The sequence below is a fragment of the Chiloscyllium plagiosum genome, chromosome 11 (genome assembly GCF_004010195.1).
Source record: "Chiloscyllium plagiosum isolate BGI_BamShark_2017 chromosome 11, ASM401019v2, whole genome shotgun sequence".
In the NCBI taxonomy this organism is placed as follows: Eukaryota; Metazoa; Chordata; class Chondrichthyes; order Orectolobiformes; family Hemiscylliidae; genus Chiloscyllium; species Chiloscyllium plagiosum.
The window spans coordinates 1,263,182-1,282,977 of NC_057720.1; the positions used below are offsets into that span (position 1 = coordinate 1,263,182).

The following is a 19,796-nucleotide window of genomic DNA, read 5'->3' on the forward strand; positions in this document are numbered from 1 at the left end:
GGTAAATAGGCAAAGCCTTTTCCCTGGGGTCAGGGAGTCCAGAACTAGAGGGCATAGGTTTAGGGTGAGAGGGGAAAGACATAAGAGACCTAAGGGGCAACTTTTTCATGCAGAGGGTGGTACGTATATAGAATGAGCTGCTGGAGGAAGTAGTGGAGGCTGGTACAATTGCAACATTTAAGAGGCATTTGGATGGGTACTGAAATAGGAAGGGTTTGGAGGGATATGGACCGGGTGCTGGAAGGTGGGACTAGATTGTGTTGGGATATCTGGTCAGCATGGACAGGTTGGACTGAAGGGTCTGTATCCATGCTGTACATGTCTATGACTCTTTGAGATAAGGTACACATCAGCCATGATGGAATTAAATAGTAAAACTGGTTGGAGGGGCTGAATGGCCAATGTTGCACATTTTCCACATCAGAAATAACCCAATGTAAGTCTCTCTGGAGGGGTTGTAGCTGAGGGATCTCCCTCTTTTCAGGGGAAGGAGCCTTCACTCACCTTGAAAGCAGCCAGATGTAGCGCCGTGAATCCATTCCTTGTCAATCTCGATGGACGAAGGCCTTTGAGCATCAGGGTCCTGACGTGGGCCTTGGTACCTTTCACAGAGTAATCGTTTCTATTGAAATCCTGGGGACAGTATTTCTGTTCCTGGTCTAATAACCCACTGTTATCAGTTTAAAGACTGCAAGAGCATTGCCAATTCAGTTAATATGATTAATTTGGAATTCAAAGATAATCCCAGAATAAAACCAATGGTTCATTCTGTCCTTTCAGGACAAATGTTATCGTTATTTGGTCCAGTTCCTTATTGCTTGGTTTTCTGACTTCAAACCTTTCCAAACAGTAATCTCATTTATTCTTTACTTCTCTGAAGCAATTTGACAAATTACCACAAAAAATAAACAAGTGACCACATGGACTGCAGCAGTCCAGGAGGGCAGCACACCATCACCTTCCCATCGACACCAACAACAGGCAATCAATGCCAGCCTTGCAATTGATTCCTGCATCCAGAGAATGAATGGATGATACACTCCCAACATGAGCTCAGGTCATTCATGTGGGAAGGGGAAGACTTAATGAAAACACCAATGAAGTCAACATCACAGGCTGTAGGTCCACCACTGAGGTCCAGGTCTGGACATTGACAAGAAATGGGAAATATGGTTTCACCCAGAGAGTGGGGAGGAATTCTCTACTACAGAACGCAGCTGAGGCCTGAAACATTAAGTATTTCAAGGAAGAATTAGATGTAGTTCTTTGGGGTAAAGGGATTTTAAAGGGTATGAGGAAAAAGGGGGAATAAAGGTCTGAGTTGGATGATCAAACATGATCACATTGATGATATGACAGAAATGATTGACCTCCACTTGTACTGTTTTCGGTTGTTCTATTAAAAGGAACCTTCACTGGGAGTTTCCAACTTTGGTTCTAGCCCTCAGGCACAATTGGTCTTCAGCAATCATAAAGCAAATCCCTGGGAAGGCCCCAACTGGAATGCCTTTTCCTTATTGTTTCAGGGGCACTGGGTGACCCTGGTAAGACTGACATTTATTGCCTGACCCTATCTGGTGTTGAACTAAGCGAGCTGCTTGGGGAGTTGGTGAAATGGTACTATCATTAAACTAACAATCAAGTGAGGTAAAAACAATGACTGCAGATGCTGGAAACCAGATTCTGGATTAGTGGTGCTGGAAGAGGACAGCAGTTCAGGCAGCATCTGAGGAGCAGTGAAATCGACGTTTCGGGCAAAAGCCCTTCATCAGGAATAAAGGCAGAGAGCCTGAAGCGTGGAGAGATAAGCTAGAGGAGGGTGGGGGTGGGGAGAGAGTGGCATAGAGTACAATAGGTCAGTGGGGAAGGAGATGAAGGTGATAGGTCAGGGAGGAGAGGGTGGAGTGGATAGGTGGAAAAGGAGATAGGCAGGTAGGACAAGTCCGGACAAGTCATGGGGACAGTGCTGAGCTGGAAGTTTGGAACTAGGGTGAGGTGGGGGAAGGGGAAATGAGGAATCTGTTGAAATCCACATTGATGCCCTGGGGTTGAAGTGTTCCGAGGTGGAAGATGAGGCGTTCTTCTTCCATGCGTCTGGTGGTGAGGGAGCGGCGGTGGAGGAGGCCCAGGACCTCCATGTCCTTGGCAGAGTGGGAGGGGGAGTTGAAATGTTGGGGCACGGGGCGGTTTGGTTGATTGGTGCGGGTGTCTCTGAGATGTTCCCTAAAGCGCTCTGCTCGGAGGCGCCCAGTCTCCCCAATGTAGAGGAGACCGCATCGTGAGCAACGGATACAATAAATGATATTAGTGGATGTGCAGGTAAAACTTTGATGGATGTGGAAGGCTCCTTTAGCGCCTTGGATAGAGGTGAGGGAGGGGGTGTGGGCGCAGGTTTTACAGTTCCTGCGGTGGCAGGGGCAAGTGCCAGGATGGGAGGGTGGGTTGTAGGGGGGCGTGGACCTGACCAGGTAGTCACGGAGGGAACGGTCTTTGCGGAAGGCGGAAAGGGGTGGTTGGGAACAATCAAGTGAGCCAGCCCAATACTTGGGAGTATAGGTTCAAAACTCACGATTGCAGTATTTAATTTAAAGTCAATTAATTTATCTGGAAATTTTTTTAAAAACTAGTTTCAATAATGATGACCATGAAATCCCAGTCAATTACTGTTAAACCCAATCTGTCATTAATGTCCTTAAGGGAAGGAAATCTGCCATCTTTACTTGGTTGGTCTACATGTGACTCCAGATCCACGGTGATGTGGTTAATTATGAGATAGTCCCATAAGCCATTCAGTTGAAGGGCAATTAGAAATGGACAACAAATGGTAGCATTGTCAATCAGCGTCAAATCCCAGAAAAGAATAAAGAGAAAAAGGTTTGGGGTATATTTGCTCTGGATTGCAGGTCCACATTACCACCAGCCACCACCTCCTGAACAGCACCCAAATCTAAGCACCAAATTTTAGGATCAGACCATTAAAGAGCATAATGTGGAGGTGCTGATGTTGGACTAGGAAGGACAAAGTCAAAGTCACATGACACCAGGTTATAGTCCAACAGGTTTATTTGAAATCACAAGCTTTCGGAGCTCTGCTCCTTTGTCAGATGAAGTGGAGGGTAGCACACAGGCACAGAATTTATGTGCAGAGAGATCAGTGCAAGATAATTCCAGATAGTTAAGAGTGTCAAAGATAGTACAAATGGTGTGTATTTAGACCATTCTAAAGCATTAATGAAATACTTACTGATGTAATCTCTGCTGTCATGCAGGAATTGGATAAGGTGGAATAACCAGCTGTGCGATAGAATCATAGAGTCGTACAGTGCAGAAAGAAGGCATTCAACCCATTGTGACTGTAGCAGCTAAAGAAAGAGCTACCCAGCTAGTTCCACTCTCTGCAGCCCTCGAAATCTGGTACTGATCAGATGGTCTGTTTATTTTTGTGCTGTTGGGTGAAGGATCAGTGCTGGCCCCAGGACACAGTGCAGAAGCACCACTCTTTTTCAAAATACTGACAAGGGAACTTTCACATCCACATGAGCAGCAGGTCAGAATCTCGATTCATGTTTCATCTCAAAATAACAGCACCAGGGATGTAGGTTTTAGAATCTAGAATCCCTACAGGGTGGAAAGAAGTCTCTGAAGGGCATCTCACACAGACCCACCCTATCCCCATTTCCCATGGCTAATCTACCTAACCTGCTCATCTTTGGACTGTGGGAGGAAACCCACCCAGACACAGGAAAAATAGGCAAATTCCATAGACAGCTGCCTGAGGTTGGAATTGAAGCCAGGTCCCCAGCACTGTGAGGCAGCAGCACTAACCACTAAACTATCCATCCTCAGTGAACGTGGAAGGACTGGAGAAGCCGGGATTGTTCTCAGAGCAGAGAAGGTTCTGGAGGTTAACCGAGGTGTTCAAAATCATGGAGAGAGTTTGATGGAGTAAATCAGGAGAGAGTGTTTCCAGGGGCAGGAGGGTGAGGGAGCAGAGGGAGACAGATTGAAAGGTGTAAAAGCCCCAGGGGGATTGTTTTACACAGTGAGTTGTTGTGATCTGGAGTGTGCTGCCTGAAAGGGTGGTGGGAGCAGATTCAATCAGAACTTTCACACAGGAACCAGGAAAACACTGGAAGGAGGAGTATAAAATGCAGCATTGTGGGGAAAGAATGGGTAAGTGGGCTAAACTGTAACTCCACCAAAGAACCAGTAGAGACAGGACTGACTGAATGGCCTCCTTCATGCTGTATGAATCTGTGATTCTTGTAAATTCTCCCTCGGTATTTTCCCATAAATCATTAGAAAAATGTCAAAACTGAGGCATGTTAGCAAATATTATATAATCAAAAATTTAGCCAAAAACGTAGATGTTAAGGAGACAGGAGTGGAGATGGAGGGGTTGAGGAGGGATTGAGAGTGGGAGAGTGTTAGGAGGTCTTTGGGACAGTTGAGTCTGGAAGTGACTCACCGTCACAAATGCTGCAGAGATGAAGTAGAGACAACCCATTCTTTGTCCGGTAGTTCATGTTCACTTTACTAAAGGCTTCGTCTGAACTGGAAAGAAAGATATTTTCCAGAATTCAATCTCTGAAACCACAACAGAACGTATAATTGATCCTGTTCAAAAAATACATTTTGATATCATCTCTTTCTAAAGTGCCCAGGTATTTGACCATCTCTTTCTAAAGTGCCCAGGTATTTGACCATAAATGCCAACACAGAACAATTCAGGTGTTGTGAATTCCAGTTTTTAATACTCAGTCATAGGACATAGGCATTGCTGGCTGGATCAGTATTTATTACCTGTCCCTAGTTGCCCCTTGAGAAGGTGGGGATGAGCTGCCTTCTTGAACCACTGCAGTCTATGTGCTGTGGGTAGACCTACAATGCACTTAAGGAGGGAATTCCAGGATTTTGACCCAGTGACACTGAAGGAACAGGAATATACTTCCAAGTCAGGATGGTGAGTGGCTTAGAGGGGAACTTGAAAATGGTTTCCATTTATCTACTGCCCTTGTCCTTCTAGATGGAAGTGGTCAAATGTTTGGAAGGTGCTGTCTGAGGATCTGTGGTAAGTTTTTGCAGTGCATCTTGTAGATAGTACACACAGCTGTTACTGAGCGTCAGTGGTGGAGGGAGAGGATGTTTGTGGATATGGTGACAAAACACTGAGAACCAAGGTAGGTTAGTGAACATGGGGGAATATGGGTAAATGAATGGCTTTTCTGGTGAAGAAAGATTGGACAAGCTAAATGTTTACTAACGAAGATTAAAAGAGTAAGAGGCAATTTGATTGAAACAGCTGAAGTTCTGAGGACTCTTGACTGAGTGGATGTGAAGAGGATGTTTCCTGCTTTGGGAGAATCCAGAATTAGGGGTCACTATGTAAAAATAAGGGAATACACATTTAACACAGAGATAAGGAGAATTTATTTTTCTCACAGAGGGCCATAATTCTTTGGAACGTGGAAGTTGTCGTTAAGATTTTTACAGCAAAGTGGATAGATTCTGGATAAGCAACGGTTTGGAAAGTGGTCCACTGTATGTGGAAATGTTGAGTAAGTAGATCGTGGTCAAATTGAATGGGGAAGCAGGCTTGAATGGCCGAGTGGCCTACTCCTCCTTATAATTGATGTGCTCATCCATATATTTGTCTGGGTGTTGGTGTGAGCTGTGAGCTGGTCCACAGTTTATGATAAACTGAATTTTGAACAGGGTGGAAAATGGGAGATGTGTTAGAGCTTGCTGGAATACTCACATTCGAAGGTAAAAAAGTTATGGATAACAGTTCCAACAACAGGAACTGGAGGATTAGTGGGCCTGTGGGTGGAGCTAAGAAATAAGACGTGAATGGTGATGTTATTGGGGTTGTACCATAGGCCACCAAATAATCAATGGGAAACAAAGGAACAAATACACAGGGAGATTGGGAGACTTGCAGGAACAATAGGGTTATCATAGGAGGGGACTTTAATTTTCCTAATATAGATTGGGATTGCCAGAATGTTAAGGGATAAAGTGGGGTGGAATCTGCTAAGTGTGTTCAGGAAAGTTTCCTCAAGCATAGGGTTTATAGAGGGTCCTATTCGAGAAGGGACAAAACTCGACCTACACTTGGGAAATAGGACAGGACAGGTGACAGAGGTTACAGTGAGGGAGCACTTTTAGATTAGATTACTTACAGTAAGGAAACAGGCCCTTCGGCCCAACAAGTCCACACCGCCCCGCCGAAGCGCTACCCACCCATACCCATACATTTACCCCTTACCTAACACTACGGGCAATTTAGCATGGCCAATTCACCTGACCTGCACATCTTTGGACTGTGGGAGGAAACCGGAGGAAACCCACACAGACACGGGGAGAACGTGCAAACTCCACACAGTCAGTCGCCTGAGGCGGGAATTGAACCTGGGTCTCTGGCGCTGTGAGGCAGCAGTGCTAACCACTGTGCCACCGTGCCGCTCAGTGATCATAGTTCCATTAATTTTAAAATAGTTATGGAGAGGGACAAAACTGGTCCACATGTTCTAGCATTCAGCCTCTCACGGCCAGACTGTGCAATAGTTTCTTCCCCCAAGCCATCAGGCTCCTTAACACTGCATGAGCGGGCTCTTTTACATCTGGAATTCTTTGCACGACTTTGAAGTGCTGCTGGAACAATGTCTATTAATTATCATTCCTTTATTACACTGAAATTTATGTTTTGCACTTCTTATGCACTTTATGCCGCCCTTTGTACGATTGTGTAACTTGTGCTGTCCATGTAGCACCTTGGTCCCGGAGGAACACTGTCTTGTTTTTTACTGTATCAGTTGTATGAGGTAGAAATGACAAATAAAAACTACTCTACTGTACATTACTCTAAACTGGAGCAAGGTGAATTTTGATGGAATGCGACAGGAGCTTGCAGAAGTTGATTGGAGTAGTTTGTTTGTAGGCAGAGACCTCCGGCAAGTGGGAAGCCTTGAAAAACTGAGAGAGCGAGGGTTCACGGTCTATATGTTCCTGTGAGGGTGAAGGGCAAGGTTGACAGGAATAGAGAACCCAGGATGACAAGAGATATTGAGGCTTTGACCAGAAAAAAAGGTGTGGCTCAGATACAGGCAGCTGGGATCAAGGGCATCCCTGGAGCTATATAGGGAATACAGGAGTTTACTGAAGAAGGAAATCAGGAGGGCGAAAAGGGGGCACGAGATATTCTGGGCTGAGAAGATTAGGGTGAATCCAAAGAGGTTCTTTAAGTATATTAAAGTAAAAAGAATAACTAGAGAGAGAGTATAGGGCCCTCAAGGACCAAAGTGACCATGTCTGTGTAGAACCACAGGAGATGGGAGAGGTTCTCAATGAATATTTCTCTTTTGTGTTTACCATGGAGAAAGACATGAAGACTTGGGAACTTGGGGAAGTTAGTGGTGATATCTTGGAGACAGTCCATATCACAGAAGAGAAGGTATTGGATGCATTAGAATGTATAAAAGTGGTTAAATCTCCTGGTCCTGACCAGATATATCCAAGAACACTGCAAGAGGTTAGAGAAGAAATTTTGGGGGCCCTGCCTGATATTTTTTGCATCATTGTTAGCCACAGGTGAGGTCCCAGAAGACTGGAGGGTGGAGAATGTTGTGCCATTATTTAAGAAGGGTTGCAAAGAAAATCCTGGGAACTATAGACCAGTAAGCCTAACATCTGTGGTGGGTGAGTTACTTGAGAAGTTTTTGAGGGATAAGATTTACATGCATTTGGAAAGACAGGATTTGATTAGGAACAGTCAGCATGGCTGTGTGGATGGGAGATCATGCCTCACAAATTTGTTAGAGTTTTTTGATGAAGTGACCAGGAAGGTTGATGAGGGCAGGCCGGTCTATATGGATTTCAATAAGGCCTTTGTTAAGATTCCACATGGTACGCTGCTCTAGAAGGTTAGATCGCATGGAATCCAGGGGGAGCTGACAAATTGGATACACAATTGGCTTAATGTTAGGAAACAGAGGGTAATAGTGGAAGTATGCTTGACTGACTGGAGGCCTGTGACTGGTGGTGGTGCCTCAGGGATCGGTGCTGGGCCCATTATTGTTTGTTATCAATGATTTGGATGAGAATGTACAAGGCAGGATTAGTTAGTTTGCAGATGACACTAAAGTAGGCAGTATCATGGAGAGTGAGGAAAGTTATCAGAAATTGCAGCAGGACCTTGATCAGCTGGGGAAGTGGGCCGAGAAATGGTAAATAGAGTTTAATATCGATAAGTGTGAGGTCTCGCATTTTGGAAAATCAAATCAAGGTAGGAGTTTCATGGTGAATGGTAGGGCCTTAAGGAGTGTAGTGGAACAGAGGGACCTTGGAGTTCAGGTGCATGATTCTCTAAAAGTGGAGTCCCAGGTAGACAGGGCATTGAAGAAGGCTTTTGGCACATTGGCTTTCATCAGTCAGGACATTGAGTATAGAAGTTGGGAAATTATGTTGCAGTTGTACAGGACATTGGTGTGGCCGCACTTGGATATTGTGTTACGCTTTGGTCACCTTGCTATAGGAAGGATGTTATTAAACTGGAAATTTACAAGATTGTTACCAGGGCTCAATGGTCTGAATTATAGGGAGAGGTTGGTCAAGTTAGGACAAGATGTAGATTGTAGGAGACTGAGGGGGGAGTCTTATAGAGGTGTATAAGATCATGAGAGGCATGGATAGATTGAATGCGCTCAATCTTTTTCCCAAGGTTGGGGAATCGAGGGTTAGAGGGCATCAGGTTAAGGTTAGAGGGTGGTACGCATATGGAATGAGCTGCTAGTGGTTGAGGCGGGTACATTAACAACATTTAAAAGACATTTGGACAAATACATGGATAGGAAAGATTTAGAAGGATATGGGCCAAATGCAGGGAAATGGTGTTCGTGTGGACGGACATTTTGGTCGTCATGGTCCAATTTGGGCCAAAGGGCCTGTCTCTGTGCTCTAGGACTCTGTGACTCAATAACAGAGGAACTGAGACATGATAGAGATCAGAAATATAACAAAGTTGGTAACTGATAGTCTTTGGTCTTTGACAATAGAGAGAACATGGAGGCTGAAACTTCCCTCACGATCAAGTAGGTCACCAAGTTGTCTGAGCCTGACACTAGATCCTTTCAAACTCCAAAATAATTAAAAACAATATCAGACTTTCCTCCTCCTTACCTGAAGACATGCTTAAGTTCCAGAAGTTCATTGTCTTTAATGCACAGATCATCCTCCAGTCTCTCGACCACAGCACCATAAGATTCACTCACTTTCTTCTTCCACTCATCTCGGAAGAAACAACACATTTTAGTTAAAACCTCTTCCTCTCAACAAATTTCTTGCTTCCCTCTCCTTCGGCAGGTTATTCACAATTTCACCTCCACCTACTGCAGCATGAACTGAACTATACAATCCGACAGTACAGAGCAGCCCATTGGCTGCTTATTGTGGTTGTACAAGCTCTTCAAAAGAGGGAAACACTTAATCCCACTTTTCAGTGGACAGACATTAATCCCCATATCCAGACATTTTTTGACCATTTCCAGTATTTCTCGAATTCTCTTTGTGAAAGTTATTATTGAACTTATTTCCAATGCCCATTCAGGCAGCACATTCCAGATCACAATAACACATGAGTGCTACCGAGATAACACATGGTCTGTCCCATCACAGGCCCAAACACTCTGGACCATTGCTATACAAACACCAAAAATGCCTCCCCCTCTATCCTCCACCTACATTTTGGAAAATCAGACCATAAGTCTCTTCTCCTTCTCCAGGTTTACAAAGCAGAAGCTGGAGTGTGAGGATCTGGTACAGAAAGTCAGACAGTGGTGCTCTGAGGTAACACATTGAGTTTTGTGAAGAAGTTACAAAGAGGATTGATGAGGGCAAAGTGGTGGACATGATCTATATGGACTTCAGTAAGGCAAGGTTCCCCATGGGAGACTGATTAGCAAGGTTAGATCTCATGGAATACAGGGAGAACTAGCCATTTGGATACAGAACTGGCTCAAAGGTAGAAGACAGAGGGTGGTGGTGGGTTGTTTTTCAGACTGGAGGCCAGTGACCAGTGGAGTGCCACAAGGATTGGTGCTGGGCCCTCTACTTTTTGTCATTTACATAAATGATTTGGATGCGAGCATAAGAGGGACAGTTAGTAAGTTTGCAGATGACACCAAAATTGGAGGTGTAGTGGACAGCGAAGAGGGTTACCTCAGATTACGACAGGATCTGGACCAGATGGGCCAATGGGCTGAGAAGTGGCAGATGGAGTTTAATTTAGATTAAGGTGAGGTGCTGCATTTTGGGAAAGCAAATCTTAGCAGAACTTATACATTTAATGGTAAGGTCCTAGGGAGCGTTACTGAACAAAGAGACCTTGGAGTTCAGGTTCATAGCTCCTTGAAAGCGGAGTTGCAGGTAGATAGGATAGTGAAGAAGGTGTTTGGTATGCTTTCCTTTATTGGTCAGTTTATTGAGTACAGGAGCTGGGAGGTCATGTTGCGGCTGTACAGGACATTGATTAGGCCACTGTTGGAATATTGCGTGCAATTCTGGTCTCCTTCCTATCGGAAAGATGTTGTGAAACCTGAAAGGATTCAGAAAAGATTTACAAGGATGTTGCCAGGGTTGGAGGATTTGAGCTATAGGGAGAGGCTGAACAGGCTGGGGCTGTTTTCACTGGAGCGTCGGAGGCTGAGGGGTGACCTTATCGAGGTTTACAAAAGCATAAGGGGCATGGATAGGATAAATAGACAAAGTCTTTTCCCTGTGGTGGTAGAGTCCAGAACTAGAGGGCATAGGTTTAGGGTGAGAGGAGAAAGATATAAAAGAGATCTAAGGGGCAAATTTTTCACACAGGGGGTGGTACGTGTGTGGAATGAGCTGCCAGAGGAAGTGGTGGAGGCTGGTACAATTGCAGCACTTAAAAGGCATTTGGATGGGTATATGAATAGGAAGAGTTTGGAGGGATATGGGCCGGGTGCTGGCAGGTGGGACTAGATTGGGTTGGGATATCTGGTCGGCATGGACGGGTTGTACCGAAGGGTCTGTTTCCATGCTGTACATCTCTATAACTCTGTGACTATGTGAGCTTATATGTTACTGCTTGGAGTCAGTGAACTGGTCCATATTTAAGATCTCATCAGGCAGCCTAAAGGAGTATGCAACTACAGTCGCAGAGTTCATCAGAAAATGTGTAAATGATTGTGTGCCAATCCAGATGCATCACAGCTTCATTTAGTAAACGGCTTAGCTTAAGACCACAGGATATGACAGAGAATTGTGAACATTTTATTGAGTCACTCACGCCTGCTCACATTGCAGTAAATCTCCTTTGCACCATAGAAAATATTTAATTCCAATCAGACCCATAGTATTCTGGTGAAAATGCCCATGAGAGTCTCATTGAAACATGTTAATGAATTCTGCATGAAATATGGAAAGTAGGTTTTAGTGTTCCACAATAACACAGGCTTCCTATTCCTGACCTCACTGGCATTTAGCACTGGAAGTAGTCCTGAGATTGCAACCCAGAGCTCCTGCTTTTCAACTTCCTGCCTAACCTCCTGAACTTCCTTTGCAGGACATCCTCTCTCTTCCTGCCCAGGTTGGTAGTACTAACAGGGAGCACAACATCGAGCTGTTCATCCTCCCCAGGTATTGCAGGAGGAGCATCCCACTGAGTTGTGTTCTCCTGCTATTGTGAATCCTATCGACTAAATCAATTTAAATCAATTTTATCAATAATTCAGGAACTGATAACACAATCTAATCCACTCATCAGCAAACCTGGTTCTCCCATTCCCACTCCCTATACCATGCAGACTACAACCACAAAAAGTGAGTACTTTATCTTTCTCCAATTAACTAAATCTGCAAACCTGGTTCTTGAACAGTCAAGCCTTGGTCACCTTTTCAGTCATGACTTCAGCTGTGCCCCAAAATTCGCCCCCAGGGTCACTCTCACTGACCCTACTCCCTTGGTACTTATCCTGCTTATCACCTCCAGGTTCATTTTCCTTCGCTTTGTTGCTGCTGCTGTTGCTGTTCAGATTGACCAAGGGCCTAAAGATCCGTAAAACCCTTACTTGACCCCTCTCCCAGCTTTTTATCCCTGTTGTAAACAGTGACTAACATGTTGATACATTTGCAAATGAGTTACTTAGGTTCCATCGTTTTGCAATATTTCCTTTTTTATGTTTGTTCTCATTTCTCCCACCCATCTCCATATTCTTTATTCGCTTCATCTCTGTCATTGGATGGTGAGGAAAGCTTATGTCAAGTATGTGAGGTGAAGTTGGTGAGTGTCTTGTTTATCTTTGCTGCCTTCTGCTGTATCTGGAGTGTATTGATCTGGTGGTTTGACTCAATGCCCTGAATGGACAGTACTATTGAAAGTTGATGTAACTGCAGGAGTATCTGGGGAAATTGTGTCGTTGCTCCTTCACTGTCATGGGGACAGACAGAGCTACAGCACAGAGAAAGCCATTTGGCCTCAGCTGGTCAAAAACAACCACCTAACTATACAAATCCCATTTGTCTGCACTTGGCCCACAGCCTTGTATGCCTTGGCATCATAAACATATAGAACATAGAAGAATACAGCGCAGTACAGGCCCTTCGGCCCTCGATGTTGCGCCGATCCCTAACTTCAGTCCTATATCTACCCCCCCTTAATTTAAAGCTATAAGTGTGCATCTAAATCCTTCTTCAACGCAATGAGGGATTCTGCCTCTCCCATCCCACAGGCAGTACATCTCAGATTCCCACCACCCTGTGGGTACAAGTCTTTTTCCTCATATCACCTCTAAACCTCCTGCCCATTCACTTACATCTATGCCCGTGGTCATTGACCACTCCATGTCATTATCATCTGCATTGGATGATGAACCATAAGAATATATTGTTGATATAAGGCTGGACAGTTTTGTCTTTGTTAATATGGAATTTTGGAACCATGCCTGTGACAAGATATCATCACATTAGTTTGCTTAGGATTTCACACTGAAGTTGTCATGTGCGGGGCATGTTTTGGTTGAGAGATCTGCCTCCTCTGTAATGTTTCCAGATTTTCCAGATTTAGTGTTTACTGCTATTTGATTTGCTTATTCCCAAGTTATTTTTTAAATTGAAGATCAATGACTGATTTATCTGAACACCAATGATGATTGTGTTGCAAATGAACTTTTGATGTACGTTTCAACAGTTGTATGATGTAAATAGCACACGTAGCTTTTTAATGAAGTTATCGACAGACCCTCCTAAGGGCTGGTATCTGCTATGGAAGCATGATCTCGCCAGTGTCTTATTTCTTCTTGAAGTGAACTATTGATCAGCAATGAAGTTGTTAAACATATTTCTCATTTATCTGTTATCTAAATAACACATGATCTGATGTTCTTCTCATGTAGCAGAGAAGTGTGCTACTTTGTCCGGCATTTGATTTGTTGAGGTTGTTTGAAAAATTGGGAATTATGCTCAGCACATTTGATAATTTACTGATCTATTAAATGGGTCTTTTATCTTGAATTTATCTGGTGGAAAGATCAGTACCAGAAATGATGCTGCATTGACTGATTGTTAATACACATATGAAGTTGTTGTAGGGTCTCCCATCAGTATCTAAACAATAAGCAGATAGTGAAAAGTAGGTGGATCCTATTCGGGGCAAAGAGAGTGATGTACGATTATACATTTCTGTATACTCAAAGCAAAATTGGAGGGATATTTGTACTCAGACCTCTGGAAAGCCTGACAGGGCTCTGTCCCACTCTGTGAGTGGAAAAGAAGCAGCACTCAAAGACTCTGGAAAGAAAAACTTCAAACTCAAGCCAAGACCTGGGTGTAAGTGACTGGCTGCCTAATTAAGGATTTCCTGCAGGTGACAGTGATACCATTGCCCAAAACCAATTGAACTGTAAGAAAATCACCTCATTCCAGCCATGTATTTTGGATCCTAGCTCCACAGAAATCCACTCCCTTTAGCTGATGCTTTCTACATCATGGGTGATGTGGTGGCACAATGGTTAGCACTGCTGCCTCACAGCGCCAGAGACCCGGGTTCAATTCCCGCCTCAGGCGATTGACTGTGTGGAGTTTGCACATTCTCCCCGTGTCTGCGTGGGTTTCCTCTGGTTTTCTCCCACAGTCCAAAAATGTGCAGGTTAGGTGAATTGGCCATGCTAACATTGCCTGTAGTGTTAGGTGTAGGGGAATGGGTCTGGGTGGGTTGCACTTCGGAGGGTCGGTGTGGACTTGTTGGGCCAAAGGGCCTGTTTCCACACTGTAAGTAATCTAATCTACATGTGATATTTCACAGAGCTGTCTGCCTTGTTTGTGCATAGTTTGCAGTTAAACCTTCAGTGTATCACATGCTAAAGGATATGTTTGTTCATAATAAATATGCAATTATTTCTTTCTTATTTATGACTCTAGTGAGTTTTTGTCCTTGGCAGCAGTTAAAGTTTTGCAAATTAACCGAAACAGTGATTAAACTAGTCATTTCTACATTTGTGAATTGCGGGCTTCATTTCCAACATTCCATTCCCATTGGGTTTCTGACACCAGGCTCGCCATTTTAAAGCCATGTTTCTATTATTATAACAGATCATATTCCCACAGAACTATTAGTGCTCGGAGCTCACTATTCTCAATCACCAGACTTTATACATTCACGTACATGCATTGTAAAGTTGTTGTTGCAATTTTTGCAGTCCTTCGCCTTATGCTGTCCAGTGTCATACAACTGTCTTCTCTGGTACTGTCCGACACGCTTCAGTCAGAGAGTGGGGAATCGATGGAATTCATTGCCACAGAAGGCTGTGGAGGCCAGGTCATTGAGTATATTTAGATTAGATTCTTGATTAGATTAGATTAGATTACAGTGTGGAAACAGGCCCTTCAGCACAACAAGTCTAGACCGACCCGCCGAAGCGCAACCCACCCATACCCCTACACTTACCCATTACCTAACACTACTGGCAATTTAGCATGGCCAATTCACCTGACCTGCACATCTTTGGACTGTGGGAGGAAACCGGAGCACCCGGAGGAAACCCACGCAGACACGGGGAGAACGTGCAAACTCCACACAGTCAGTCGCCTGAGGCGGGAATTGAACCCGGGTCTCTGGCGCTGTGAGGCAGCAGTGCTAACCACTGTGCCACCATGCCGCCCATAAAGACAGAGACATTTAAGACAGAGATGGATAGGTTCTTGATTATCAAGAGTTATAGCTGGGGGAAAGGCAATTCTGATGCGATTAGGCAAGATTTAGGGTGTATTGGATGGGGAAGGAAACTGCAGGGGATGGGCACAACTGAAATGTGGAGCTTATTCAAGGAACAGCTACTGAGTGTCCTTGATAAGTATGTACCTGTCAGGCAGGGAGGGAGTGGTCGAGCGAGGGAACCGTGGTTTACTAAAGAAGTTGAAGCTCTTGTTAATAGGAAGAAGAAGGCTTATGTTAGGATGAGATGTGAAGGCTCAGTTAGGGCACTTGACAGTTATATGTTAGCCAGGAAAGACCTAAAGAGAGAGCTAAGAAGAGCCAGGAGGGGACATGAGAAGTCTTTGGCAGATAGGATCAAGGAAAACCGTAAAGCTTTCTATAGCTACGTCAGGAATAAAAGAATGACTAGAGTAAGATTAGGGCCTGTCAAAGACAGCAGTGGGAAGTTGTGTGTGGAGTCTGAAGAGATAGAAGAGGCGATGGATATTTTTTGTCAGTATTCACACAGGAAAAAGACAATGTGTTTGAGGAGAATACAGGCTACTAGACTAGACAGGATTGAGGTTCATAAGGCGGAGGTGTTAGCAATTCTGGAAAGTGTGAAAATAGATAAGTCCCCTGGGCTGGATGGGATTAGTCCTGGGATTCTCTGGGAAGCGAGGGAGGAGATTACAGAGGCTTTGGCTTTGATCTTTATGTTGTCATTGTCTACAGGAATAGTGCCAGAAGACTGGAGGATAGCAAATGTTGTCCCCTTGTTCAAGAAGGGGAGTAGAGACAACCCTGGTAATTATAGACCAGTGAGCCTTACTTCGGTTGTGGGTAAAGTGTTGGAAAAGGTTATAAGAGATAGGATTTATAATCATCTAGAGAAGAATATGTTGATTAGAGATAATCAACATGGTTTTGTGAAGGGTAGGTCATGCCTCATAAATCTTATTGAGTTCTTTGAGAAGGTGACCAAACAGGTGGATGAAGGTAAAGCGGTTGATGTGGTGTATAGGGATTTCAGTAAAGCAGTAGGTTATTGTAGAAAATACGGAGGCATGGGATTGAGGGTGATTTAGCGGTTTGGATCTGAAATTGGCTATATGAAAGAAAGCAGAGGGTGGTGGTTGATGGGATAAGTTACTAGTGGTGTACTGCAAGGATCTGGTTTGGGACCACTGCTGTTTGTCATATTCATGAATGACCTGGATGAGGGCTTAGACGGATGGGTTAGTAAATTTGTGGATGACATTAAAGTCGGTAGAGTTGTGGACAGTGCTGAAGGATGTTGCAGGTTACAGAGGGACATTGAAAAGCTGCCGAGCTGGGCTGAGAGGTGGCAAATGGAGTTTAATATGGAAAAGTGTAAGATTCTTGGCAGTGTAGATGAGCAGAGAGATCTTGGTGTCCAATTGGGCGGCACGGTGGCACAGTGGTTAGCACTGCTGCCTCACAGCGCCTGAGACCCGGGTTCAATTCCCGACTCAGGCGACTAACTGTATGGAGTTTGCACATTCTCCCCGTGTCTGCGTGGGTTTCCTCCGGGTGCTCTAGTTTCCTCCCACAATCCAAAGATGTGCAGGTCAGGTGAATTGACCATGCTAAATTGCCCCATAGTGTTAGGTAATGGGTAAATGTAGGGGTATGGGTGGGTTACGCTTTGGCGGGTCGGTGTGGACTTGTTGGGCCGAAGGGCCTGTTTCCACACTGTAATGTAATGTAAAAGAAATTGCATAGATCCCTGAAAGTTGCCACCCAGGTTGTTAAGGTTGTTAAGAAGGCGTACGGTGTGTTAGCTTTTATTGGTAGAGAGATTGAGTTTCAGAGCCACGAGGTCATGCTGTAGCTATACTTGGAGTATTGCATACAGTTCTGGTCACCACATTATAGGAAGGATGTGGAAGCTTTGAAAAGGGTTCAGAGGAGAGTTACTAGGATGTTGCCTGGTATGGAAGGAAGGTGTTATGAGGAAAGGCTGAGGGACTTGAGGCTGTTTTCACTAGAGAGAAGAAGGTTAAGATAAGACTTAATAGAGACAAACAAGATAATCAGAGGGTTAGATAGGATGGACAGTGAGAGCCTTTTTCCTAGGATGATAATGGCTAGCATGAGGGGACATAGCCTTAAACTGAGGGGTGATAGATATAGGACAGATGTCAGAGGTAGTTTCTTTATTCAGAGAGTAGTGGGGGCCTGGAGCACACTGCCTGCAACAGTAATAGACTCGCCAACTTTAAGGGCATTTAAATGGTTATTGGATAAACATATGGATAAAAATGGAATAGTGTAGGTTAGAGGCTTCAGATTAATTTCACAGGGCGGCACAACATCGAGGGCCAAAGGGCCTGTACTGAGCTGTAATGTTTGATGTTCTATGTCAAGGGGATCAAGGGTTACAGGAGAAAGCAGGAGAATGGGGTTGAGAAACCTATCAGCCATGATTGAATGGTGGAGCAGACTTGTTGGGCTGAATGGTCTATTTTTTGCTCCTATGTCTTATGGTCTTATGCTTTAATGCCCTTTATTCTTCTCTACTTGTTGTTTCTGATGTCCACCCTGTTGCCAGTTCAGACCTTTCCCAATGACACAAGTGAATATTTCCACCGAGGTCATTGGTGCCAATTCTGTTCAGGTCCAGTATGTTTCTATTGGGTAAGTGTCTCCAGAAAGGACTCTGGGATCCACGATCCTGCATCATGCCTCAAACCACATATTGACCCAACTTCTACTCTAGTCTGCACATAACTCTGGGAATAGTCCTGAGACGACCACTTTGAGGTCCTGCTTTTTAACATCTTCCTTATTTCCTATAAATCTGACCATAGGACATGAATACCAACTCTCTGCATGACACGGGTACCATCATGTACCACAATCCCTGGTTCACTGCCTTCCCTAGCTCAACACCCATTCCACGCTGTCCCAGACACTGAAACCAGAGAGGCTACACACCATGTGGGCCTCACATTGAGTGCTGTGAATCTCAGGCTGATTTACTGAGTATATTCAAACTTAAGATGGACAGATATTTGAATTCTACATTTATGGGCAGCAGACAAGAACGGAGAGTTATGGCCAAGGTCAGATCTGTCCTGATTTTACTGAATGACAAAGCAGGCTTGAGGAGCTGAACGGTTGGGATATTTTTAACCGACCTATTCAGACATGTCTAGGGCAGATGGATCCTGAACTTGCACCTTCTGGCCCACAGGTAGGGGACACCACCATAGCAGCTCTCAGAATGGCCTATTTTTGCTGTTGTTTGTTCTGCACTTAATTGGGAATTTGGTGCCTTGGTTCAGTACAGAATCTCCAAGCAGAAAGGTCAGTAATTTAACAGAGAAAATGCACTGGTATTATCTGGGAGGGAGGTATGAGGGGTGGTTCCAAAGCAGCAAGAATTAATGTATTACAGAGGCACAGTCTGTCATACTAACACACTGAGCACAAAGTCAGTGCATTCCACATGGAATGAGCAGACACATTTTTACCATTGCTGTTTTGATCTTCACATTAACATTCATTTCAGCCTTACAGAGATTCTTTTACCTGTGCAGGTCTGGTTCGGCCTGGATTTGTAGTTTCCCATCGTGTTTCTTCTCTTGTCGGCTTTTAGAAAGGTGGAATGTCACTCCCTTTCTCCCAACAATAAGAGTGTTTTCCACAGAGTGACCCTGCTGATAAACCAGGCCAAAAATAAACCGAGACGCTCACTGTGGAATGTTGGAATACAATCACAGGACAAAATAAAACTCCCTGGCGCGTGGACCTAGGAATCAAAGCAGCAGCTGGGACCTGTCAAAGTGCTCAAATTGCCAAGCAACACTTCCATCATAACCAGAACAGAAAGAAGTCATTCAGGCAAATGTTTTAAAGAATTGTTTTTGGGATGTGCACATCACAATCCAATCTGGAATTTATTGTCCAGCATTATAGATCTTGAGAAAGTGGTGGTGAGCTGCCTTCTTTCACTGCAGTCTGAGTTGAGTGGGTAAATGCCATAGTTCTGTCATGGAAAGAGTTCCAGATTTCTGACTCAAGGGCAGTGAAAAATAACTATTAGAGACTGAGTTAAACCTCCCACATCACCAGGTTATAGTCAACCCAACCCCAGGTTATAGTCAACACAACCCCAGGTTATAGTCAACCCAACCCCAGATTATAGTTCAACAGGTTTATTTGGAGACACTAGCTTTTGAAGCCCCGCTCCTTCATCAGGTAGGTAAGGAGCAGTGCTCTGAAAGCCAGCACCTCCAAATAAACCATGTTGGACTATAAGGAGACAGTGAGGTCTGCAGATGCTGGAGATCAGAGTTGAGAGTGTGTTGCTGGAAAAGCACAGCAGGTCAGGCAGCATCCGAGGAACAGGAAAATCGATGTTTCAGGCTGGAGCCCTTCATCAGGAATGTTGGACTATAACCAGGTGTTGTATGACTTTTAACTTTGTACTACCAGTCCAACACGGGCACCTCTAAATCATGGAGATAGGTATATTCTGACCAACTTCCTCAGATAAATTATGCTCTTGAGCAGGTACAACTTGAACATGGGCCTCCGAGCCAAGAGATAGAGA

General features: G+C 44.3%; 1 protein-coding gene across 1 annotated transcript in view; it reads right to left on the minus strand.

Annotated features, from left to right (window-relative positions):
- The window catches only part of LOC122554093 (serine/threonine-protein kinase TNNI3K), a 79,314-nt gene extending 60,434 nt beyond the window's left edge, over nucleotides 1–18,880 (minus strand). The window contains exons 1-4 of the mRNA XM_043698548.1: nucleotides 18,773–18,880; nucleotides 9,178–9,286; nucleotides 4,469–4,554; nucleotides 505–602 (exon numbers count right to left, since the gene is read on the minus strand). Coding sequence (XP_043554483.1) covers nucleotides 505–602; nucleotides 4,469–4,554; nucleotides 9,178–9,286; nucleotides 18,773–18,812 — 333 coding nt within the window. The 5' untranslated portion in view covers nucleotides 18,813–18,880. The remainder of the gene's footprint in view (nucleotides 1–504; nucleotides 603–4,468; nucleotides 4,555–9,177; nucleotides 9,287–18,772) is intronic.
- Between the last annotated feature and the right edge of the window lie 916 nt (nucleotides 18,881–19,796).